The 27,204-nt window shown below is 39.5% G+C and overlaps 1 protein-coding gene across 5 annotated transcripts in view; it reads left to right on the top strand.

Moving 5' to 3' along the window:
- Positions 1 to 208: 208 nt before the first annotated feature.
- The window catches only part of palm2akap2 (PALM2 and AKAP2 fusion), a 72,463-nt gene continuing 45,467 nt past the window's right edge, over positions 209 to 27,204 (top strand). For 3 of the 5 annotated variants that reach the window (XM_086096481.1, XM_086096482.1, XM_086096480.1), the window contains exons 1-4: positions 209 to 340; positions 7,937 to 7,988; positions 16,757 to 16,837; positions 19,799 to 19,920. In XM_086096481.1, the coding sequence (XP_085952607.1) occupies positions 294 to 340; positions 7,937 to 7,988; positions 16,757 to 16,837; positions 19,799 to 19,920 (302 nt within the window). In that variant the 5' untranslated portion in view covers positions 209 to 293. Of the gene's footprint in view, positions 341 to 2,571; positions 2,740 to 7,936; positions 7,989 to 16,756; positions 16,838 to 19,798; positions 19,921 to 27,204 lie in introns of those variants that run through there. The other 2 variants (XM_086096483.1, XM_086096484.1) reach the window with 2 other exon arrangements.

Here is a 27,204-nt window from a genome sequence, read left to right as displayed (position 1 = left end):
CACACACACACACACACACACACACACACAGTATGCTCCCCTCCATCCCTTCTACAGCAGGACGATGCAGGGATGCAGGAGCTGCGGCAGCTTCACTGACAGATAGCGTGACGAACACTCACTAAGGCAGGAGGAAGGAGGAGGAGAAGGAGGAGGAGGAGGAGAGGGCAGGAAGGGGGATAGGAAGAAGAAAGACAACTTCGTCAAAAAGGACAGCGGCGGACTGGAAAAGTAGAAAGGAGGGGTGGGGGGTGGAGGTGGAGACGAGAAGAAGAGCAGAGGGTGTTGCAGCCATGATGTCGGACACACCGTTGCAGAGGAACGGCACGGCGACAGTACGGTGAGTAGACGCGTCATCATTCATCTCGATCCATAGCTTTCCCCTCCGTTTCGCCTCTCCCTGCATGTACTCCATCCATTTGACCGGGGTCGTCATGGGAACCAGAGCCCAGTCATGGTGAGGCTGCTGCTCAGTCATGACTGGAGAGGAGACACGCGGAACGCAGCGTACACTCCTCCCTTGCCTTGCCTCACGCACACTCCCGCTCCCGCTGCAGAGCACTGTGCAATTAGCAAAGTGTTGTGTGTCGTGTGTGTGTGAATGTATTCACAGATTGAACATCATAATGGAGTGCAAGTGAGTGTGACGTTGCATGTTCTAGCATTGACAATGTGCAGGCTGCAGCCTCAGTCCAACATTCTTGTGTCAGCACAGCTGCAGGCCGCTTCATTCGATACGTTTATGTATTATGTAATTTTATCTTCAGTCGGGGATGGGCTTACCATCAGGCAAAAGCAGAAAATTGCCCCGGGGCCCTGAAATGTCTCGTAAAAACGGAGTCTTGATTCACACACTTAAAAATAGAATCTTTAATCCATCGTGAACTTTTCAAGCACTCTCATTTGATCTTCAAAATAAACCCGATGACACGTTATGAGGTAAATGAAGCAGTGTTGCCCCGGTGGAGCAAAGAAAATGAGAAGGTGAAAATAAAACTAACTCTTTTTTTTAATCCATACTATGAAAGGTTCCAACCCTTTTTACAGTGACGCCCAATGTGTGTAATAGGGGTGGGAATCTTTGAATGTCTCACGATTAGATTCTATTCCGATTTTTGTGTCTGCGATTCGATTCAGAATCAATTTTCGATTAAGAGTGATTTTTTTTAATTCAAAATGATTTGACTGACAATGATTTTTGCTTCAAACAATAGATGTGCAAGGAATTGTAATGATCTCCTCCAGTGTGACTCGCTAATGCTAATTAGCGTGCTACTCGCGGCACTTTTATCACTCAAAAGAACGGCTCCACGCTGAAATTTTCATTTTTTTTATTGGAATTACTTGATCGTGACTTTTTCCTTCTACTCTCTAATGTGGTTACAACTTAACAGCGTATTAGACCGTGTGAAACCACACTGCCCCTCAGTGGCCAAACCGGGTACAACATGAACAGCGCTCCAAATAAAGGCACACACAGACAAAGGCAAGACAGTATACAATAATTTTAATAAAATCAGTGTCAGCAGTGGGGAATGCAGTAGACATGAAAAGGAGGGTGATACAAATGATGTTTTTCAATTGAAAACAGTGGTTCACCTCATTTTATTGACATTAGCTCAGGAAACAGGAGCCTTTCTCCTTTCTCAACCTCACATTTTTTTGTTGATGACAAAAAGTAACATTCAAAATGCTTGAAGTACTGTACACACACGTGGACGGCCCCATTATATACCTTGGGGCCCCAAATGACTAAATATGCCCCTGTCTACAGTATTAGTGTACCATGATCTTGCTAATTTAAGATGATTACAATTTTTGGTCTATGGGATTTAAATCCATTTTGGAAATGATGATCACATTTATTTGCCATTAGTTTCTATGAAGCAAACACTAATATACAGCTTAATACTTTACAAATACTACAAAATGTAGCCGAGGCTTCAGAGAATGGGCCCAGGATGGAGCTGATCTACTGTGGTATAATTAATTTTTAAATAAATAATGCATAATACAGTTTTGGTGCTGACCCAACACATGATTGGAGGAGGTCTGCGTTCTCACGAGTGCTTTTCTAGTTCCATCTGTGCATCATATAAATCAGCCTTCAGAATGGTAACGTACAGTCTGTAATGTCAAGATAAATGATAAATGAGCTTTTCTATCAAAGACCACAAGTACATAGAGTTGCTTTGTCATTAATATATATTACAATACAATGCATAAAAAGAACCAGAAATATACCCACCAACGACTAGGACCTAAAATTAAACCCTGTCAGCAGTTTTTTCAAACACATGCGTTCCTTCAGCTACATGATATATATATAGACCTACATTCTAACAATGGCTTTGCACATAAAGCCACACAAAGCTATTTTAAGTTGAAACAGAATCATAGTATTGTCCTGGACTGATTCTGGACTGTGCGGTTATTTTATTTCTATTTTTTGATCAGAGACCGAATGGTACAACGGCGCCACTGAGTGTTACTGTCACTTTAAGAGACAGGTGCATTGTGGGTTGTGTATAGCTAGCAGCTAATGTATTATGAAGCTAAAAGCCTATTGGTTACTTCTTGTCCCCATTGAGAGATAAGACATTCAGAACGTGACACTTACCCAAGTTACATTTAGTTTGTTGTGATATTTTGAACAAGAAAGAAGAAATATATGGAGTGTCAGAAACAGTCCTTTCCCTGGTGGTTATAGTTGACCCATCTTCATTATGTATTTATCCGGTGAGTCTTTCCAATGGTTTCCCTTCATGCAAGTGTTAATTTGTTATTGTTGCATTTGGGCTCAGCTGACTGATTGTTTTTTGGGGTTTTTTTGGGTGGGGAGGGGGGTCATTCTTAAAAACAAATCCTCTTTTTTCCCTCTCCATATCTGAATTTATGCCTCCACTTCATTCAGCTGAGGCGAAAATGTATTGTTAAGACTGAGAAGGCAAGTAGCCACAGTGATGTTGTAGTAAGGTGAGAAGAGTGGGAGATGCTTTGTGGGTGTACTGTATCATGCTATTACTGGACATATTCATATGGCTGCCAGTGCAGAATAAAAATCCAATAATTTTTTATCTTTTGCTGCGTATTTATGGAGACAGGCTTGTGCCACTTTCACATTGCCTCTTTCATTACAAAGAATGCTTATTTATTTTTGTAAAGTATACACATACAGGTATAGATATATAAAAAAACCACATTGAATTTGGAATTATGTGTAATATGCAGATGCATGTTTAAATTAGTGGGATGCAGAATGATTTGTTGAAAAGCAAGAAGCAACAGCAACAGATTAAGCTTTTTTTTTTTTTTTTTTTGAGCATCAAAAGAGAATGTGACCATCATTTACAATTGAACACAAATTTATGTTCGTGTCATACACCAAAGCCTACCGACCGGTACTTAAGATCACAAAATATACAATCAATCTGTTGTCATACAACTTTGGTATGTGTATGACGGTGTGACTTTATGGCTGTCAACATTGTCCATGCTTACTTAAATAGTGCAATTTGACTCTAAAATCAATGTTTTGACCTTCATGCTAAGCCTCTATCTACTAAGGCGGGTCCATTTTACAGGCCTGTATGTGGGGGATAATGGCTCACAATCAGATTATTTCAACCCTGACCTGCACAATTGAGAGCAGCTATTTTTCATTGCATACATTGCGAGCCGATAATGACACAAAATGTCAAATAAATGCTTCCAGATTTGTTTAAACTATCTGATTGTGATTGTGTTCCAATACACTATGAAAGCAGAGAAGATGACATGCAGGCGGTGTCACATGTAAACAAGTAGACCTCCCTGATACATAAAATATGCATGAGATCAAGCTCTGGCAATCCCATTAGCAGAAAAATAGCTTCTCACTCACGCACATGCAAGATCTTCTAATTTACTTTATTTGTGTATATTTACTAAGTCCCCCTTCCTCCATTACACTCTGTGTATATTGTTATTTTCCTCTCTGTGTGTGTGTGTGTGTGTGTTATTCTGCTCCTCTGGTTCCACATCTGGAGGCCATTACCACTGAGTCTGGATTGAGGGTGGGCGGAGCTGGGCTGACTCTGCAGTGAGGTCATTGTGTCGTCGTGGCGATGCAGACGAACAATGATACCGTTGTCTCTGGAGGTGGGCAACTATTAAAATGATGGGTTAAAGCTAGCAGAGTTTTCAGAGGCGATGAACAAGGGGTCATGACTGTATCGGAACAGAACAATGTGGTTTACGGATTGAAAAGGTTGTGATGAATGGAAGGAGCATGTGGAGAATGACGGTGCACGCAGGCCAAACAGACCCATGGTGTGATTGGTGTTAATCCAGGTTGTAGAGAAAAGACAGAATCAAGCCTTGACTGCTGTGCGCTCTCGAGGCAGACAGCTGCAAAACTCAGTTGACACGCGCATGTCTCAGTATGGACACAGTTTCATTAGTACCATCAACAGGGAGCTTCAGAACTTTATATGATCACATTGTAAAGCAGATTAGGTGAACTTGTTGGAGAAATTATAATAAATGGTAAGAGATGCACCGCCAAAATGCCCCCCCCCAAAAACAAACAAACATGTTATAGTATACCATGTCAATCCCCAGATATAATGCAAAAATGCCATGACGTCAACATTTGATTGCACAGGGAAATGCAGGAGTGAAATAAACAAAAATAAATAGTGCATTCACTATCGAATATTTTTAGAATCGACTATTCAATTGATTAATCGACTAATCGGATAAATTTTAATTTTTCATTAAAGTGTATTGCAAAAGAATTTCTTTCCCTGATTACTGTTTATTTCGTACTTTGTATTCTTATAGTGATTTAAAAAAAAAAAAAAAAAGGGGGGGGGGTTAATGTACTATGTTACCGGTTCAGTCATTGTTTTTCAAAGTAAAAACAGATGTTTGCAAATGTCTTATTTTGATTAAACACAGAAGATAATCAATCTTCTTTCATGAAGGACTACATAAATCAGTGAACAATTACTGTTGATATGTTGAAATCAGAGGAACAACTAAAAACAAATACGGCATTTCTTGGCTCTACTAAACACCATGCCTTCATCTTAACTCATTCAAACCCAAAAACGTATACCGTAAATACGTTTTTTCAGTACTTTGTCCTTCGCTCCCCAAAACTTGTGTATCCGGGGGTTTTTAGTTTAGTTTTTTTAATGTTTTTTTATGTTAGAGCATGCAGAAGGCTTTGATACAGCTTCTGACATGAAAAGGTGGCTTAAAGCAATGGTAGTTCTTACAAAAAACATCTGGCAGTTGGCAGCAGAGTATAAGAGATCAGCCGGGGTTATGTTGCAACAAGCTCTTTTTGTGAATAATGATGAAACGTAGCTATATTCTAATGCTAATTGCTGCAAAATAGCAAAAAAAATAAAAAATAGCAATAGAACACAATATTCTGTGGACCTTGTAAAATCTGTCAAAATCCAGTAAAAGAGCCGGGAGCGAAGGGGGTTGCTTCAGTGAAAATGGCTGGGAGTGCAATGAGAGAACATTTTTCATGTATTGGTCGCTAGCAGCAGTCCAGTAACAAGACAACTACTCTCCAGCTGCAGTTCTGTTTTGTCTTGTTTTTCTCATTAGCCAATGTCTGTTATGTCTGAGCGTGTTTGCATGTACACTGTTTGTGTGTGTATGCATGTGTGTGTGTGTGTGTGTGTGTTACATGCTTCTGTATTCCCCAGTGACTCTACCGGCACTACTGTTTTTTTTCCCTTATAAGGACGTTAGCCTCGAAAGTAGGGAGAGGAATGAAGGAGGGTAGAAGAAGAAAGTGATAGGAAGCAAATGTTTAGGATGAGACAACAGGTATAGGAATGATGTGTTTTGACAGTGTTTTACCGGATTCAAATGAAGCACCAACCAGAGGTTGATTTTCAACGTCTAATCAAAACTGTGATCTATTCAAAAATCCTAATCAGACCTATGATGTACTTAATCTAATTCAACAATAAGGTTTTGTTTCCAAGGTTAAATGACATCACTTACACTTTCTAAGCTAATACGAGCCCGTCTGGCGCTTGGATTTATTGGCCGAGCCATTCACCTAGAATTTGCAGTCCAGCTTTGGAGTGCACATAATGATGATGTCACCCTGATGATTACTACTGACGAGGGTGTTGCATCTGGAAATGGTTGTACATGTTTTGGAGAACAAGGCCAGTGTGTTTATCATGAAATTGGTGTGATTCATCCGAGCATGGGAAGTAGCAGCAATGTGTTGGTTGGTTGGTTGGTTGATCATTAACTGATAACCCTGATCTATCAGTGTATCATCAAACTACACAGCTGGAGTCACTGTGTTGAAGCTGGTGTTTCTTTTTAATAGTTGTTGCAATAGAAAAATACACAAACAGCCATTGATGCTTATTGGTGAGTGGTGAGGTACACAAAAAAGAGAATGAAGGAATGTTCAATAGCACTTTTTTTCGCAGACCGATTTCTGTACGAGTACTCAAATCTTAAGTAGTTACAGATACCAATAACAAGTACTCATACTACTAGTACTTTTGATACATAAAATTTCCCCCCAAAAAACAATGACAGATAATTAATTTAAAAAAAGACATATATCCCAACATAGATGTTTCCATATAATTTAATGATGTTAATTGGTGATGTCTTGATCACATGTTTTATTTATTTTTGCAACCAAGTCCAAGTCACTTGATTTTTTAGTATCTGTCAATACCTTTTTCTCTCTCTCAGAAAAAAAAAAGTATCTGTCAATACCGAGCCCGATACAACACCTGTGCAATATAATGCAATGAAGAAGAAAAAGAACATCCTTTTATATAGCTGTGAATCAGCAATGGTTCAAATCAAGTAACTAAAATGATTGTTATTGTTGACTGATACCAAGCTGAAAAACATGTAATCAGCCCTGATTTCTGATCATGGCCAATCGTATTAATGTCAATTTTTTGTAAAACGGCCACAAGATCGGCCCATGTGGCGAGAATATCAATACCTTAAAATAAGGCCTGCTAACAGCCTGACTCGCCAATCCCTAAGTCAGAGTCCATCCTTAATGCTTTCTAGTCAACAACTGAACAGAGTTTCGTGTAAAATGTTGGATGTTCTCGAGAGGGCATTTGACATCTGAGCTTTCACTGCAATCACTCATATCTTTTACAGAATTGGTAAATGAATTCCTTACCTCAGTCTTGGCATGCTGAATACACGTTTTATTCACAACACAGAGCAACAGGAAGGTTTTGTTTTTAATCATTCCACTGTTGTGAGCCAAGAGATGGCAACCAGATTGATGAGGTTGTATTTTCGATCGTCTCCAACAAGATCTGCATGTCAAAACCACTCAAATAAATAGAAGCAGAAAATATGCTGTGCACCCTGGAAAGTAGATTTGGGATGGAAAAAAAGGCAGTGGATGATGCTTTACATGCCAAATGACAGTGGTCCAGTATCGGTTCAGACAGAAAATTAAAAGTAATGTTAGCCCCCCAACCCCCCCCCCCCCATATCTGGTTACTCTTTTACCCTTATTCCTTGTCCGGTTCCCTCATGTCTCACCCTGTCCCTTACGCTGTGGTCTCCCTCCCTCTCTCCCTCAGCTGCTCCTCCCAGCTGTTTAATCACACATGGCTCTTGCCTAAAAAAGAGAGAGGGAGGGAAGAAATGGGCGTATGGGAGGAGAGACGGCGGGCCAAAAGAAACGCGACAGAGAGTGGGAGACTCATGGCCAGTGAATGAGAGATCTATACTAGCTGTCTCCTCTCTGGATTATCCCTGAGGAAGGATCTTATCCGGACACCTTCCGTGCCCTCACTGCTCCACCCACTGACCCTTCCATCAGATCTCTCACGTTTAGGACCCCAGCTCTCCCGTGGTCTCACCTCTCGTTCTCCTTTCACTCTCCCCACCTCCCCTCTCCCCCGCTTTCCCCTCTCAGGATGTCGTGTGAGGAGGCTCAGCTCCACAAAGAGAGGCTGCAGGCCTTGTCGGTAAGTCAAAAGTGTCTTCAAACTATTTCAGCTCATGTTTTTGTGTTGCCATGGTCATCTGTCTGCTTGCCTGCGATTGGCTCATGGACACACAGATATATGACTGGCCTTTCATTTACCTGTCTGTAATTCACTCCGCCATCTATGAAGCACCTTTTGAAGCCTCTTTGACTAACCTGTGTCTCATCTACCGCTACATTCATTCATTCATGATTCATCTGATTCAATTTGATGCAATTATTCAGTCTAGAGAAGAGAAGGGAAAAATGTTGTGTGCGTGTTGTCAAGATGGTATCTTTGTAAAACAAATGACCATTTGCCGTCGCTGTCTGATGACAAATACGTTAGTATGTTCTGTTTTTAGATTTTATGTGTGTAAAATCATGTGTGTATTATGTAGCAGGGCTGGGTATCGATTATAATTTCCTCAGTCGATTCGATGCACAAGAGTTAAGTTTGATTCGATTTAGATTTTTCCCGATTCGATCCGATTTTGATTTTTTCCCCCGATTCGATCCGATTCACTTCAATTCAATCCGATATCTATTAATTATGACACATCAGTTCTTAAATGTCAAGGACATGATAAAAACACAAACATTAACATCCGATAAGGATAAAATGAAAATATTTTATAATCTAATTCAGTAAGTGTAAATATAAATAAAAAAGATTTTGAATTGTTTTAAAGTGTAAGGTCTTTCATAAATGTAAGAAAATACTTACAAATTCATGAGAACAATACATTTTAAGAAAACCGCAAGATACAAAAAAAAACAGCCTTTAAAATTCTATTTTCTTAAGAATTTATGTGAAAAAAGAGATATATAAAATAATAAAAAGCAATTGATTCATGGTTTTATTAATTGATATCAAGCTTGAAAAGTAGAATCTATTTGATTTTTTTTAAACCAAGCCCTATTATAAAGTCTCCAATGACAAGCGCCGACATACGTACAATGGCATTTTTCCATGATGTTATCAGAGTACTGAATTTTACACTGAAATCTGCTGCCGCCAGATTTTAATACGAAGCATCAATCCAAATGGTTCAGTCAAATTTTACCAATTTTGTCAACACTTGGATTATAAAACAATGTTTATTCTTGTCTTGACAATGTTCAATGTAAGAGTTCATTTTCAAAACAAAGTGGGCAGAGAAGGTCAAGTCGGGTGTATTTAGTACGAAAGGTTTGTCAACCAATGGAAATGGTGGCTTGTTGGGAATGAACTCTATGTTTTTACCAATTTGCGATCAAGGACAGAGTCATCTGGGGAAGTTTTAGGCTGTCTTCTAGTGATAGGGCCTCAGAGCAACAGTCAGACCTGAGTTGCCCGCCTGTGACTAAATTTGGCGCCAGCAATAACCAAAGCATACCGCACACACTTAAGAGGCACAGGAACACACACATTCCCATAACACACACCAGTAAGGGGAACAGCAGCAGCAGCGGCTGCTGCAGATGGTGAAACTATTTTAGCCGCATTGAAGCATGGCAGCAATACCAGGATTCATTTATGTCCCCATTGGTGGAAAAGCGGTGGACACATTTTGTAGTTTTATACTTTGGGGTGATGCGCATGGCCAAGAAAAACGGAACAACCTTTGCGAAGCATGCAGATTATGGTGGCAGCTGTTGTAAACTTTCCCCTACAAAGAATTGTGCCATGTAGTCATAGTACAAATATCCTATTTGACGTTCTGCTCGGGTGCCAAAATCTGAGATATAAAGAACATTGTGCCGTTTGATGCTAGTAAATCATTTGAGCCGGTCTGTCTTGTCTCGCAAAGACAGTAACAGCACTAATGGCTCTCACGCAAACCCACCAGAGGGTTACTATTACACTGCTGACAATTCTCTTAGGTCGCTAAGCACTCTGTAAGCCTTAGAGTGTGTTAAGCATCGCAGGTCCAATGTAAATACAGGAGCCAATCAAGCGGACAAGGAAAGATAACACTAATAAACTGCTAGCATGCCCATATGCATACTGGAATTTGAGAAATGCTTAATACAGTATTTTCATTGAACTCTCACCTAATACGTTATTGTTCTATCTTTTTTAAAATAATCAACTTTTGTTCGACTAGGCGTCAGTGCACCCTTTTTGGGGGTTTTACAGTGCGAGTGCTGTGCAGCTGACGAGCCAATGATTACATCAATAATTCATCGTGTAAAATTTAATTATCGTTCACATCAGTGTCTGTTTTCATCACTTATCAAGAGTCAGAGGCAAGCGCTGAGACCAACCACCCCTCTATTGAGCTCTCATGTTTACACTTATAAGCAATGGTTTGTTCGGGAACAACCCGCATATGCTCGGGCAGAGCACAGGAAGGCCCAAGCCAAGATTCAGACCAGTGTGAGGCAAATGCACTAACCACATGCACCACCGTGCCGCCAGACCCTTGTCATATTTCACCCATTTAAATAGAAAGTCTCTGTGAGGTAGCAGACAGCTGCAAGCATAATGTCCATGTACCACAGAGGGTACCTCCTGTAGGGCAACTCATGAATTAAGCAGTGAGCTATTGGTAGATGGATTTTACTCTCTCAGATTCATAATAATTATGACTTAACTGTCATCACACAGTTATGTCATTGCATGGCTTCAAAGATGTAGTAAGTAGGCCATCGGAACAAGTTAGGGCTTCAGATGTGACGTTCCAGGATTTTACTAGAAAGTTGGGTACAATTGTAATGAGAAAAGCACAGTTTCCATTTCATATCTCACAAGCTTTGATTATTGTATGAAACAATAACAATTCCTCCCTGTGATTGGCTGGTGACCAGTCCCAGACCCCTTCTTTTGCTCAAAGTCTGTTAAAAATACGAAATGTAACCGGCACAGGACCTACACCGCTCGCCTATATTTTTACCACGAGCTTCACTTTTTCATCCACAGGTACGACACGATTAAATATTGTTGTAAAACACAATCTCTCTCTATCAGCAGCAGCCTTCAAGATTGCAGTTCTGTCTGATGCAAAAGAGACATTGCTCACAAGTCTGCTGCGAGATGCGCCAATGCTGACTATGACATTCGTCACCATGGCGACTTGGGGTGGTGCTCGTGGATGAGTAATTGTGCTCGTTACGGACAAACTCAATTTCTATATGTGCCTTTTTAAAGACCACACAACCAACTTGTAGGGAACAATACCAGAGATTTAGATATATTTGGATAATACAGATATGCACTTTATGAGAATTAGCATTAGAGCATTGTATACAAATAGTGCATTACAGTGCAAATTCCAAAGCTGCGGCCACCCTTTAACATATTTATATGATTGTCTTAATAACTCTATTTCACTACACTCGGAAGGACTGTAAACAAATCAAATATTATATCAGGGTCATGTTGCCATTCAGCACAATATAGGATGTGCTGTGTTCTATTTGTTCATCAGTCTGCTGGCTGTTAAACACACAGACTTGGAGACCCTTTGTTTGATGGTGATTACAGCCTATCAGATGCCAGCGGTGCCGGTTCCTGTGGTTACTAATTGGTCAGATTAAGTTGAGTCATGCTTTTAAATTCAGGCCTGTAATTGGCATGGTTCTAACATGTTATTATAGGAGTTGGGGGAGTAGAGTCTGGTCAGGGTTTCCTAAAGAACTGATTACATGTGTGGCTCAGGGTATGTTTGTATATGTGTGTGCGTGCGTACTGTGTGTGGTTTGAAGATCAACCAATGAGTGGCGAGTGCAACAGCTTTCTAATTGGCCATGCCCCGTGGCAAAAGAAGCAGCATGGGAGGTCACATTGCAAATCCATAGCAAACGTGTGAACGCGCTGGTCATACCACTGTGTCTGGGACATGTTTACACGTATGACCTCAGCACTTTGGACTTTAAGCTGCCCTAAAACTTGCAATCATTTCTCCAGTGCAAGTGATGTCAGTGTGTGCAATTTGGGGATGGGTGCATGAAATCTGCAGGCAAGACAGGAACTGCGGCGAATCAAAGTTTTAGATCAAGTAGCCAAACTCTGGAAGACTCATATTTGCAATGTTGTAAAAGTAATGACACTTTAACTGCTAAAGCACCCGGGTTCAACCACAGATTGCTCCCAGTCTGACTAAGTAGTGATCGCAACGGATGCTGGACACTTTCTGGATCCACTTAGTGGGGGTCTTACAGCGGGAAATAAGAGGGACAGAGTGAGTGAGAAGGAGGGGGATGCAATAGCAATAGCATTGGCATGTGCTGAGATTTGTGACTGCTCTGCATTGGAGGAGCGCAGTAATGGACTGCGTCAAAAGTAGTAAATAGAAATGGGGGCTATGCTGTCAGCAGCACTGTGCAGTTTATAATAATGCAGTTTCCTATGTGCATTCGCCGAACCTTTCTTTATTGAAAAATAAAATGTGACCCCCCCCCCCCCTTCAAATTCAAGACATATGTATAGGGTTTATTGGTGAACTAATGAACAGAGAGAGTAGCATTTTCATTGAATCATACTCTGCACATTGAATTCAGGAAGCTTTATGTTCTTGTATGCCCCATCTCCACATCTTAAGGAAGTGTTCCTTTAATTTGGCTAGATAGCTAGTTGTGCCGGGCTAGAATTGCTCAATTTGGCATAGCAAATCATGCAGTTAGGACACCCACTCCCATCACTCAGCCCAATTCTATATTTATAGAGCACTTTAAAACAACCACCGCTGTTTTCTTAAAATGGAACCCAGTGACAGTAGATAACAGCAGGGGCCCCAGAATTGAACCCTGTGGAACACCATACGTTCACTTATACATGTGAATTTCTATTGCAATTTGCAACTGAACAGATTGGATCTTTTAGTCGCAGAAGAGCAAGCATAACAAGACGCTCGCTTTATGAGCAGTTTATGAATGTGTGTGGGAGTGTGCCTGCTTGGGGCAAAGTCACTGGATAAGGTACAGGCCATAGGGATGGGAGTGGGAGGGTAGTTTGTTCGTAGTAGGGGTCTCAGACACGACAGGCATTACATTCCATCCAAAATTAGCAGCAGCTGTTTTGGGCCTACTGAACAGTTGTGTCTGTGAATGTGATTGGGCAGCATTGAAGTGACACAGGAGAGAGTGGAATGCTGACAGATTGAGCCTGGATATTTGATTCATTTAGTTATTCCCATCATAAGTGATCTTCATCCAATGGTGTCAATGTAGAGTGTCACTACAGGAAGAAAGGATCCTCAACTGTCTTTGCAAATCTTGCCTAAAATGTTAGCAATTATCTTAAGGTCTGAAAGTGAAAGTGTAGACGGCACCAGCTGCTATTGCATGACATTGGCATGCAGGGCGCTTCAGTCATATGCCAGGTTTGCATTTCCTGACACCACTTGCCGAGGAGCTACCGAGTTTACCGTCATTTAGGTTACTCACCAAAGTTGCGTTATGTGAGTCAATACAGTCATGAGCTTGCAGGTACTGTATAGTACTTGCTCTTAATGACCATTTTGGGATCTGCACTTTGTGATATTTGGCTGAATGGAAGCTGATCTTCTTCTGGGAGATGTTTCTTTTGGGTGTGTTGGAATGTGCAGAATGTGGAGCGTCTGTGTTGTACCTCTCATCCCTTCACGATAGGGGGGGTACAACCTTATTTCCCTTGATGGTTCATATAATATAATACTTTGTAGCTGGAATTTTGTGCAACTGCCAATTCCTTTTTGCACTTCATTACCAAATTATAAGCACATACTTAAGGTACTTTTGCTTTCCAGCACTTAAATGATTATTTAATGGTTGTATTACCAATGTATGGACGAGACATTTCATTACCTTCGAGTGAATGAGGCAACAGTGTAGATGCTCTTTGAATGTCCCATGACTTGGCAGTTACTCGGGCACTGATTCACCCTTTTCTTTTCTTTTTTGCAAGCGACAGCAACACCGAGCAGCTGTCAAATCAAAGAAACCTTACTTAACCAGCATTTATAGAGGAAAAACAAGTTTTAATTTTATACTGTAGCTAACCATTCATTCAGATCCTGCTTGGTCTGAGACTTGTACTTTTTATGGAGTATCCTCTTCTTGATTACTAAAATGGAATTGAAAATCTGTTGAGGAATTTATTTATTTATTTTTCTTGAAGTGTGTCACCAGTAGCTGAACAAGAGATTATCTATGTATGAGGACCTACTGTAGCTGCAAGCCAAGTTTGGCCAAACACTCAGTGAGTCAGATTGTGGGAAGCTATTAATGTGTCTTCAAGAATGTCAACATATTTTCCAGAGGAGGAGGATGGTGTGCTCACTGGGGGAAACTACTGTGTCAATGTGGATTTTCTTTCAATTCAAACTTTAAAACTCATTAGAGATCAGCTCTTAATCTCTGTGTGTCTTCAAAATATATATTGCTTCATGAGTCCAGGGATGACCCCAGCAGAAGAAGAAGACAAACAGTAAGAAGAAGAGAAATTGTTTTTTGCTGTTTTTTTATTTTTTATTGAACAACTTTCAAACATACACATCTGTATCAAAGACAAATATATTAAAAAATGATGGCTTTTGTTATAGCACACTACAAAATTATATGAGGAAAGGGTGTACCCCGCCTACTGCCCGAATCCAGCTGGGATAGGCTCCAGCGCCCCCGCGACCCTTGTGAGGACAAGCGGTTAAGAAAATGGATGGATGAAATAGTAAGAAGAAGAAGACGAAAAATAGTAAGAAGAAGAAGAAGAAAAACTGGAGGAAGAAGAAGAAAAACTGGAGGAAGAAGAAGAAAACAGTAAGAAAAAGAAAAAAGAAGAAAACAGGAAGAAGGAGGAGAAAGAGAAGAAGAACAAAGAAGAACACGAAGAAGAAGAAAGAAGAAGAACAGGAAGAAGAAAAAAAAAAAGACACCTTTACAAGTAAACTGGATGAGTCTCCCAACAAAAATGTCTTTCCCCCACAAACAGTAGAAGTGCTACTGGTAATTTTGCTACCAGCATAACCACAAAGCAGATTTCTCCCCCACTTGGAGGTGTGTCTTTGTGAGTGTGTGTGCAGATTATGTTGCATTGTACGGCAGCCAATGTAGACACAGTGTCAACTTTTCCTACAAGACTACCCTCTTGTGCCACCCACCCCCGCATACCCTCTGTTGCACTTCCGTTCCATTACATCATGGCCTGTTCTTCCAGCAAACCTGATAAAGCCAAGTTGTTTTCACTCTGCTCATTGATTTGTCCTATCTGTTGTTTTAAGTTTTGTAACAGACAGTGATCCTGTTGGCAAAAGGGCAAGTGGGGGCAAAAGAGCAAAAATGTAGTATGTCAGTGGAGTAACAAAACGTTCAATTTGAGTGCAAAATGAAAGGGTGGGAACAGCAGACTCAGCACTAAATGGTTTTGTCCAGCCATCTACTCTGGTCTCTTTGCCAGATATTTTAGCCATGGCGTTAGAATATTGCAGATCATTGTGGATTTTACTCCATTTTTTTTATGCATATCATCTGCATTTCGCTCTGTTTATTGTACAGTAGCTTTTTGCTGACCCCACACAGCAAAAAGTCGAGTGTAAAAATGACTCCCACAGAGTCAATTTCAACACTTTTTTCCCCCCAGGTTTAGATAGCTCCACACTCTACAGAGCTACACTTTCTAAATATTAATTAACCAATTTGCACTGTGCCAGAGTTACTTAACAAAATGGGAGTAGCAAGGCAACACTGCTGAGATATTTTTTAACAATGTTGTTAAGTGTTAGTTTTACTCCCAGAAGTGTTAAAATAATTCAATTAATTGTTTTTTGTTGTTAATTGTTAGAACACCCACTGCAAAAATTAGCTTTGATATACTTTAACTCTCTGCACAGTTGGTTTAATACTAAATAAATCATCAAGGTCAAATAACTCCAACACTGACCTCCATTAAAATCAGAGCGTGTTAAAAATACACATTGGGGTTGAAATCAACTCTGAAACATGTAACACTAAAATTTTAAAACTCAAATTTTTGCTGTGCACAAATGTGTCTGAGAAAGGCCCCACCATTCGTGAACATTTTTTTTTTGGGTGGTTATTTAAAGCAAACAGGAAGTGTGTGAGTGTGAGAGAGACGTCCACAAACTCCCATGCCCTTCTACCCCACGAAGGGCTATGCCGTCTTGTTTACATTCCCATGTATTTTCGTCGGCAGCTACTTTCACACTGCCTTCCTCTTTTCCGTTTTCCACCCTTTTTATTCCGTCAGGTGGGATATAGAGCCTAGCTCTGTTGTGAACCTTAAAGCCCGTATCCCTAAGGGGTGACCGTTTGCGATGCTAGCAAAAGTTGATTTCATGTCAGGGTTTTGTTCGTAGTCGCAACAATTCCTAAATGTTCTCTAAATGTGCGCCAAATGTTATAATCATTTTTCTTGTCGCAAGGACATTAAAAGCAATTTTTTAGAGAACCATTAAAACTGTTTAGAGAATGTTTGGGATACATTGCGACCTTTGACGAACCCTGAAGAACCCAGACATGAAATGAGCATTTGTTGCCAGTGGGCTTATGCCGATATTCCACTGAGGGGACGCTAATGAATGTGATTTTACATCAGGGTTCGTTCAATGTTGCAGCGTCTCCTAAATGTCTTTAAACATTCTTAATGGTTCTCTAAACAGTCTTAATGGTCTTTATTGTCACAAGGAAATAATTTTTTTTTTTTAAACATTTGGCGGACGTTTAGAAAACGTTGCAACCATGAAAAAAAACTGCCATGAAATGAACATAGTGAAGATAAGCGGTACAGAAGATGGACGGATGGATAAATGTAACAATTGTAGGTGTTTAATAATCTTTTCTGTTATGCAGGAAAAGCGAAAACATCAAACTGAAATTGAAGACAAGAGAAGACAGCTCGATGATTTGGTTCTGCAGCTACAACAACTCAAGGTTGGTGTGTTTTTGCAGTTTTTGCAGTTTAGTTTTTTTAATGGTGTAAAAGCCACAGCAAATTTCATGTTGTGGTATCTTCATATGGCTACCATGGGCTACTAGAAAACATTAATTCATCATTCATTTTTTAATTGTAGGAGCTAGAAGGTTACAGGTTATTAGTTTTCAAAATGGATTTTCAAGGCCATGGAGTAATTTATATTAAGCTCCATTTCACCCAGTGACAAAAAAAAAAAAAAGCCCCTTGACCTTACACACATGATCAGAAATATCAAGTCCCTGTATACAAATCCTATAAGACATCCTAATCATGTGATGTGATGTGAATGTCAACCTTAACACCGTTACTACTTAGTACCCTATTTATGCCACATCGACATTGGCAGGATTAAACACGTCAAACTGGATAATGGTATCATAAACTGGACATAGAGATTAGACTCCGCCTGTGAATTGATTTCAAATGCTGCTGAGAAGTAGCACGCGTGGGAAAATGGCTGCGAGTTCCTGTTTTGTTATAAATATCCAGCAAGTGGAAATAAAATACGTTCCTTTCTCTAATTAAAGGCCTTTAAACACTTTGCATAAAAGAGTCCTTTATTAGTTAATGTGATTCCTGACTACCGATGCTTTCCAGCTTTAAACACCCACTTGTGGAAACATTGACAAAGGATTGTTGATTGAAGCCATGCACACCTTGTGTTTCTGGCCATTAAAATGTCGTGCTCAATGTAATGGAATCTTTCATGCTGATATACTTGCACCCTTATAGGATGTTGTATGGCACGTTAAACACTAAGCTCATAACTGTACTGTTTTCTAGCAACATGAGTGAAAAAAACACCACAGCGAGAACAAGACAGTGCCTGTTGCAACAATCTCCACAAACACAACTTCTGGATGTTTTGCCATCACATAAATAATTTAAAACTAAGTATTACAACCATCAATTTAAACAACAGAGCTGTTTCAGATTACACTAAACATAAACTAGTTTAATTGCAAGTTTTTCCAAGCCAAAGTTTGATGACATCTGGTCCAGCTGCAAGATCTAAGAATAGTTGGTCTTCAGTGACTGCCGCATAAGGTTAAAAATATGAGGACGAAATGATTTTTCTCTCTCTATGACTTATCTCCGCTTTATGTAAAGGCATAGGGTGCGGCAGTAAAATTCTGCTTTTAAACCATTTGATGAAATGATCAATAGTGTTGCGACTGCAGAATCTGCACTATAGGAAACCTTGCTTTATTGAGCGCAACACCTCCCTTGAGTCAGCACACTGCTGTGTTTACGTTTCATGCATACACTACCATTCGACTTGATGTAATCAGCATCTGGTCACATAGTCCCATTAAATGGCCATTACGTCTGAGTGCCACGCAGCCAAGCAGCATGAAGCAGGCTTTGTAGTATGGCCTCCAGGGGCCTGGTGCCCTGAGAGAAGAAAAGGAGACTAGAAATCAGTGATTTGATAAGGGCAGCGGGTTCTCTCAGATTAGATGCATTGGTCTGCAAACAAGTACATTTTACTTACGTATTTCCTGCACCTCTATTTGTAATATATATTTTTTACCACTTGTAGTAATGAGTACAACGGCATATTAGGGCCACGTATAAATATATATTTTTTTATAGTGGGGGGGGGGGTAATATTCGGAGAAAATAAAAAAAATGTACGAGAAAAAAAATTGTATACTTGCGTCATTATAAACTGACAAATTTGCGAGAAAAAAGCTAACAAATTTACAAGAAATTAACTAGCAAATGTATGACATTATAAAGTGGCAAATTTGCAAGAAAAAAAATCACACATTTATGAGAAATAAACTCAGAAAATGTGCCACTATAATGTCCCAAATCTGCAAGTCCTACTTGTTGTAAAGTTTCATTATTTTTAGAAGTATTTAAATTGTTAGAGAAAGGCAGCGGTCACGTAATTCAAATTATGTGGCAACCACACACAACAGATGTGATATATGTGAGGTTTGCTTGGTTTTCTGGAAGGGAAGCGCACACAGATACACACTACCAAATAGCTCAGCTGTCACAATCTGACAACAGGTGGTGTAATATTATTTCTGCATTGTGTGCTGACTTATATGTGGATGTGTTGCGTGTGGATCATTTTGGCAGTATCATTTGGAGACAACTGATTGTGTGACAGTAAATCTCCATAGCTGAACCAAAGTGTTCATAGTGGACTCTTTTGTGGTAACAACACACAGCCCAAGACACTTGAGTTGAAGAGTCAAGTAGACAATATGAGCTTTTATGATTCAAACGTGAAACGAGTAAACCCATTTACTACTTCTGTTCATCTGCTTTGTATTTATTTAACGTTGCCATTATGACGGCCAAATGTGCCTCTTGGTGAGAGTTGGCTAGGCCACCTTGTAATACAGTGTTTAGCTCTATTCGTTTTCTATACTGATTGACCTCCTTAAGGTCATGGATGAGCTGGAGTCCAGTTGACTTGAGGCAAGACGTGGGGTACACTACACCATGGGATGGTTGCCAGCTAATTGTAGCTTTTTTAGGTGTTTAAATTCAATTAGCTTTCCTACCCGAGATGAAAAAAAAAAGCATTTCAACATCAACTTTTTTTCTTCCCATTGCTCTATTTACTGAACCAATGCAAATGAGTGATGACCATTCCAGTCCGATAGTCCATCTTTCGTCCTAATCAGATGGAATGATATTGTATCACGAACTGAGTCAGTGTATTATAAAATGAATGCATGAATTTTTTTAATTGGTTCAATGGAAGTTTGCCATTGCTAGAACATAGTTCTTAGCCCCATGTAATTACCATGATCACTTAGAATTTTGACACTTGGTTTATTATTCTGAGCTGGTGCTCACTCAAGACAAGAAGAAAGCCATGTTCTCCCATAGGTCTAGCCGAACAAGATCTCTATATTTAGGAACATCCTCACCTGAGGTATCTCTGTTTGCAGTCCAAAGCCCTGCGGGAGCGATGGCTCCTCCAGGGAATGGCAGCGGAACAAGAAGAGGCACGAAGAAAACAGCTGGAACTGGACGAGGAGCACGGGAAGAAGCTGGAAGATGTGATACAAAGGTAATGTCGCTATGTCTCTTAATACTTGAAGCATTTCACAATACTTGGTTCAATTGGATCAGGCAGACATGCTGAATAGATGCAAAAAGAATAAGCTGATAAGAATAAGCTGATTTTAAAGTATTTTATTTTTCAATTGATTCTGTGTAAATCCGTCCTGTTCTCAGTTCAGGCAGCTAAGGTTATATCTTCCTGTCCTATGACTCCCCACAACTCAATCAAATTATATTTCTACACAGCCTGCTTCAAAAAAATGCAGGATATTTGTATTTTTTTTTCTCTTCACCGCATCAATTCTTAACAAATGTAGCTTTGCGCGTCACTTTGATTACAGTCGCATTTGAAGTGTCAACCAGGGTCTTAAAATAGAGCTCTAATTTTGTAATACTGCATGTGGCACATCACAAGCATTCTCTTGTCCGCAGTTACTAAAATGCACACCAACATACCAACACTGTGAGTGTAGAAAATAGCTTTTATTTTACTTCGGTAGAGTATTTTAGTAATAGCTTTTTAAAGAGAAGCCACGAGTAAGGACAGAAAAAGAATAGAGCAAGATGGCAAAACATAAGCGTGATGCAAGAGAGACAGGTGAACGTGGGATGGCATTGACAATTTAGGGAGGTTGCTGAGAAGATTGAACAAGTGATGTGACTGCTTTTGTGTCTTCGGGAGGAGTTTCCTGATTGCCATTGAGCATTAATTGTGGGATGGTCACTTATTCCCAGATGAAGCTGGTGCATGAGATCACTGATTATGAATAAAATGCCAGGTTTTGTGACATAACACTTGGCTGTAGTCGACTAGAAGCGTTGTCCTGTGCCTGGATGTGGACATGACCACACCTTGTCCTTTATATGACAGTTATTCGTTGTAAGTAATAGAAACCAAATGGACCTCAAGCAATTCGACTGAAACAGACTTAGCTGTTGTGAAAATGTGTTTCTCCACCTATGAGATAGATGGTGGAGTAAAAAAGCCACAATTTTATTTTCTTGTGAGCAACAGCTAGTCCAGATATATCAAAGCCAAAAGCTAAGCTGAGCTACATTGTCGTTGGATGCACAGATTAGCATTAGCAAAACAGCGTTAGAAACATTAGCTTCTGATAACTGGCACATAAACGCACTCCTACCTTATATGGTAGCAATTACTGGCGTAGTCACCACAGACAGAAAAAAAAGTTGTATCTGTGACTTTAGTGACTCAGACTATAGTAAACTAAAGTCTACTGACTCAAGTTTAAGCGTACATCATATGACTGTGTTGTACTTCAGGATTCAAGCTCGGTAGCATAACACAAAACTAGCCAGTTAATAGACTATCGTTCACATACAATCATGAAACATTAAACTTTTAAACTCTATTTTTTTACTTAATGATCCTACGTTATGCGCCATTTTTCTCTCAGTGATTAGTTCCAGTCGTCCATATCCTCTCTCAGGATTGTTGTTCCAGTGATCTTATCACTTTCATTTTAGTTTCACCAATTCTCTCCTAGTTCGTGCCACTTCTCTGCGATTCTCCATCATTGTCCTTTTATTTGGTTGTAAACCCCACTTTTCTGTGGTCTGTGAGGTTAGGCTCCATTGCTCCACGCTACCCGTGACCCTAATATAACTATATGGAAGGAACGACTATTTTATTAAACAATTGTAACACATAATAAAACAGCCCCCCCCGCCCCAGATAATAATCCTACATTTGGTGTGAATAATTTATTGTATTTGAGAGGTGGATTGTCATAGCACCCTGGACCCATTTCCTCATCCATCAACGCATACATGAAAGAGGCTTTGTTAAGCACCAGCTACTGGAAGCTTATCATCAGTGCTGAAATAACGGAAACGTCACCCATGGCCAGAGACGCCAGGATAACATTGGCACGAAAAGGTAAACAGCAGTAGTGAATGGTCAAAGCACTGTGGAGCAGATTGTCACTTGACTTGAGCTGAATAGTCTTCTTGTCTGATACATTTTGTTTCTCGAGGAGGAGATCATTAACTTTGTGGTTTGTTGTACTTTTATTAATGAAAGCAGAAAGATAACAGTTTATTTTGCTACGTTGCTGTGTGTTTAGGATCTGCGTTAATTCCTTGTGCATAAACCCCTTTTTGCACGTAGCATCAAACAAACTTATGCACAGTAAATTCTGTAGAGTAAATTTGACTCTATTTAAGGACCAAATAGACTCAGTTTTAGAGTGATAATTAAATTTGGAAGAGGGTAAAATAAAGTGAAGAAAAAAAGTCAATGAAGGGTTGATAAATGAACACACGGCCTTCAGCTTGGGAGACAGCCGATCTACTCCGTGAGCCACGCAACTCCTGCTGTGTGTTAGTTTATCGCTTGTGTCGGCTGGAATCTTCGTAACTCCAAGAGACCAAAAAACTTTGTTTTGGATCCTTTTGGATATAAACAAACAGTTGGTGGGGCATAGCTCAGGTGGTAGTGTGACAGCCTCACAAGCTGAAGGTCGCGAGTTTGTTCCTCAACCCTTGAGTGACTTTCATTTCTTTATTTTACTCTCATCAAAGTGCAAATATTACTCTAAAACAGAGTCTATTTGGTCCCACTCTAAATAGAGCCAAATTTACTCTACAGAATTTACTGTGTGGAGAGTAAGAAAAGCCAGATAATAATGTCCATGTAAATACTGTAAATAATAGCACATGTGTAACCAATAACTACTGTATTTACTAATCTCAGTAGTCCTTTTAGCTCTATGATTCTTTGTGGCTGTATCTCCCCTTGGGACACGATCGTATTTTAACATTTCAAGGCACAAAGAGTTTTTTGTTTGCAATACCTAACCACAGTTATGATGAACAACCAGAATCATTTCTGCCAGGTTCTGCTAGAAAGGAGATCCAAAAGGACTCCATGGAAGCTGTTAACATTTACGATCCACAAATATCCTGTACCTTTTGCAACCACTCCAGATTGGACATAGGAATTGAGTGCGAGGGATAAGGTACGACCACTTACAAATCCTTCTCCTTGTTAACATTTCCAAATTAGGTTCCACCACTTTCTTACTAAATGCACAGAAGCCCTGGAGGCACCCTCTCCCATCTTCTTTTTACAACTGTTAAACTCGTAACATGCGCTCGTGGACACTTTTATGATAGAAAGTGACCAACACAAAGCCGATGCTTTTTTTTTTATGGGTCCTCGTGCCGTTTGACAGCCTGCTGATCGCACAAGAGCGTAGAAAGCCTGTAAAGGTGTCATTTAGTTTGAAACAAAAGAAAAATACCACAAACCCATAAACAAAGTACCCTTCCGATTTTCCATTGGAAGATGCAAACATCATTATAAAAAATAAACATAAAGACAGGAAAACAATGGCATCTTTGTGTGAGCGTAATCCTTAAACTGGAAATAACATAAATCAAGAGGAACAGCATGATCTTTGTACTATACACATATGGAAACCCCTCCCCCCCAATCCCCAAAAAGGTCCTTTAGCGAGATTTTTTTGGTCATAAACCAACTTAGGAAGCATACAAAGCGTCACGGCGGTGAAGAAAGAGGGGTCATTGTGTGCAGCAGAGGACGCTCACACTGCCTGAAGGACAAACACGGAGTGAGCGAGTGTGGCAGTGGGAGTTTTACAAATATCCCTATCATTACATGGCCAAGCTAAGTAAACAAGAGAGAGAGGAATACAGCGTAAAAGGCCCTTTCACAATGTGGCACTGACCTGACGTGTACCCGTACTGTGCTACTTTTGGACTGCTGCTATTTCATGTTGCACAGACATATTTAGTCACATCATAGAAGAGCAGGCCTTTAAAGTACTGGGGGAAACCCTGAATTTTCTGTTCTTCTCATTTCTAGTTCCAGATCGTAAAACGGTCAGCTGATAGTACCGATACCTTGAAGTAAGGCCGGCTACAGCCCGATACAACTAGGGATAGACTAGTCAGCTGGGCCGATTTTCTGTGCCAATATTTGGCATTTTGACAAATACCGGGGCCTTTTTACGAATCTGAAGGCCGATAAAGCTGGTATATATCTCACTGAGCGGTGAATGCTTGCAAACGTAGCAAATTTAGGGTTTTCATCAGGATTTGTAAGATGTTCATAGCTTTTACTTTTGATATTTCAAACATATTCAGCCAATTTTCACTTTCTGGGAAATATCTTTTGAAACCTTTTACAAACCCTGACGAAAACCCCAAATTAGCTACATTCGCATGCATGTGTCATTCAGTGAGATACAGGGAACTTTCATTTATGGATTTATTTAAAATTCCACTTTATAAAAAAAAATTATGCTGACACTGGAAAACCCGAATCTTTTTATTTGTAAAAATAAATACATAAAATTAAGAAATTATGTTTATTTACCAACCAATTCAGGGTGTACCCTGCCTACTGCCCGAAGCCAGCTGGGATAGGCTCCGGCGACCCCCGCGACCCTTGTGAGGACAAGTGGTTAAGAAAATGGATGGATGGATGTTTATTTACAGTAGAAAATGTTAGGAAACTATTTACTTGCTTAGTTTTTAATTTAGCTTAGCACATGCTGATGACACTGGAAGTTCCCTGCAATTTTTTAAATCATTTTTAAGCAAAGCTGTCCGTTTTTTATAGGTTTGAAATTAAAAGAAAAAGTATTTTTTTGTTTTTTATTTTGACGCTCATACTTTCTCTTTTACTGCAAATGAATATTGGCTTGAAATATCGGTGATTGGTCTCCTTGACTACTAATAATCTGTATCGGCCTTAAAAAAAAAACAACATATCGGTATATCACTAGTACTTACCCATCCCTACTGCATTCTTTATGTATTGTATTTCTTATGACAAATGTATCCTGCACTGTCCATCTACGGCATTATGACATTGCACAATACAATGCCATCCAATGCAAGAGCTGTACAGCTTTTACTGAGATGATCATGTTCGGTTTCCATTGACATGGTCAGAGAGGTATTCATTTAAAAATATGTTTATTATTTTGGCTGTAGTTTGCAGTGATGTAAAAAATGTACTGCATCATACAGTCAACTATTCCTAATATTGTTATTCTCGTGTAACTAATTTAGGCATCCAAAACATTAGACACAGCTCTGATGAGGTTGTGAGGATTTTTTTCTGTTTATGTGTTCTGTCATTGAAATGTTTCAAGCAATCCTGCTATTACAGAGACACGGAAATATGTTTTATTTTATTTGACCATACACTCAGTCATTTAACAGAATAAAGAACTATTTAGCTCAGACAAATTGAACCTCTGGGATCTCTTGTGCGCGTCTGGCAGAAACAAACTATACTTACTGCAGGAAATAACACTGCCTGTTTCACATTACATAAGGCTTTGAAAATAATCATCCTTGGCCCCACAGTGTGTAGCATCGGTGTTTAGATCATTTCTCAGTACGGTTACCTCTTCCAAGAACAACAATTGGGAACTGAGATAATTAATCGTTCGAACTTTGCTCCATGTAGGCTGAATTGTAAGTTTAGGGTCTGGTAGAGATTTGTTAACTGTTTCCAAATGTAAAGGTTTGGGGCGGGGGAACTGCAATTTGTGTTTCTCGCAAACTGTTTTGATAAAACATAACGGAAGGGAAAGCAAATGCCTGCATTGGACTAAAAACTGGTGCTTCAGTGACAGATATTGACAGGTTTTACAAATATAATACTCAGTTTTAATTGCCAACTGTCATAGATGCATTCATTTAACATTACTAACATAAAGTAAATGTTTCTACATCACCACCAGTTGCTTCGACAAAAACCTAAATGACTTTCCTTATTGAGTGCTCTGTGGTTTTTGCTTTCATCTGCACACACCCGCCGTTTGGTTGACTTAACAGCCGTGTAATTTAGACAAACTGATGCTCTCACAGCAAGTACAGTACGTTATACTAACAGCACAGACCAAATGCCTAACGTCAAGTAATTTCCCAGGAGCTGACAGCTTCATCTGAGAAACAAATTATCGTTACAGCTGAATGCATCGAGAAACGGAAGAGCTATGAACATAGCGAGAGCAGAAGACAAAAGCGCTTCTGCAGTATACTTCATACATTTCATCTTTCTTTAACCCCAATAGAGAATTAGCTTCAACGCATCATCAAGTCCATTGAGTGAAACACATCTGTCATTCATGTTGGTCCTCACTTTACATGTTTCAAACATACAGTCAATAAACCCCTTTTAATTATAGTTTCCTTCTCTTAATTAAAAGAAATTCTGAATCCAAACAGGTAGACTATTTTATCGGTACATTTTAAAATACCTGATCCTATAAATAATTGATTAGTTGGTTCTTTCTAGCCAACCTTTTAAATTATTTTAATCATGAATTAATATTTTTTCTTAAATTTATTAATTGCATCAATATTTCGATTTATAAACATTTGCCCAAACTTCAGCAAAATATAACGTGAGGCAACAAAACAGATGAGTACGATATATTATTAAGACCTATAGAACTAGGTAGGTGGCATCTAGATTCATAAGGCATGTTTTGTTTTTGTTTTTGTAGAATTACACCTTGTCTAAATGTATACCTTTTGCTGTACTGTATTGTCAAGAAAAAAGGAAATGAAACAAACTGTGTCATCAATTCATTCCCAACTGTGGTGAGGTGTGCAAGATTAAGTGTTTAATAGGTGGTCTGTTTTACTAATTACACTATTATTTGCTATAAAAAAATATACAAAAGTAATAGGTAGGACCCTTCCAGTTGTTTATAGGTCATGATTAAGGAAATATACAGCTAAATGTGCTATTGAAATTGAGAGGTGTGTTGGACCAAGAGTGGGATAAAAAGAGCAAGAGAAAGAAAATATTAGAGCTAAAACATCTGTGTGAATTGGATGAAAGTCTACACTATGCTTTTTTTTCTTTTTTAAACACTTGAGACTTTACTCCATAAACATTCCAAAAACTTGCACGGTCATTGAAGACTCTAAAGGTGTAATAAGTGCGAATGGTTGTCTGTTGATATGTGTCCTGTGATTGGCTAGAGACAAGATGGTGTACCCCGCCTCCTGCCCAAAGTCACCTATGACCCTTACGAAGGCAAGCTATATACGAAATGGATGGATGGAATATCTGACGAACCACAGCAGAACAAGTTCCATGCTAAAATACAAAAGTTGACATATTTATGTAAGGGAAATAGATTTGAGACTTTCACAAGAGCATAAAAGTATTTTTTTTGTGTGTGTGAAATTTTTGGGAAAATGGTGGCTCACTGGCACCGCTCGCTGAGGCTTACCTCAACGAGTGTGATCTTTCCAGCAGCTCTGCATCTGGGAA

Source organism: Leptonotus elevatus, chromosome 15, assembly GCF_054856555.1.
Source record: "Leptonotus elevatus isolate MCC_2025b chromosome 15, RoL_Lele_1.0, whole genome shotgun sequence".
Lineage (NCBI taxonomy): Eukaryota > Metazoa > Chordata > Actinopteri > Syngnathiformes > Syngnathidae > Leptonotus > Leptonotus elevatus.
Note: the sequence above shows the minus strand (reverse complement) of the source record. Positions and strands in the feature narration are given on the sequence as shown.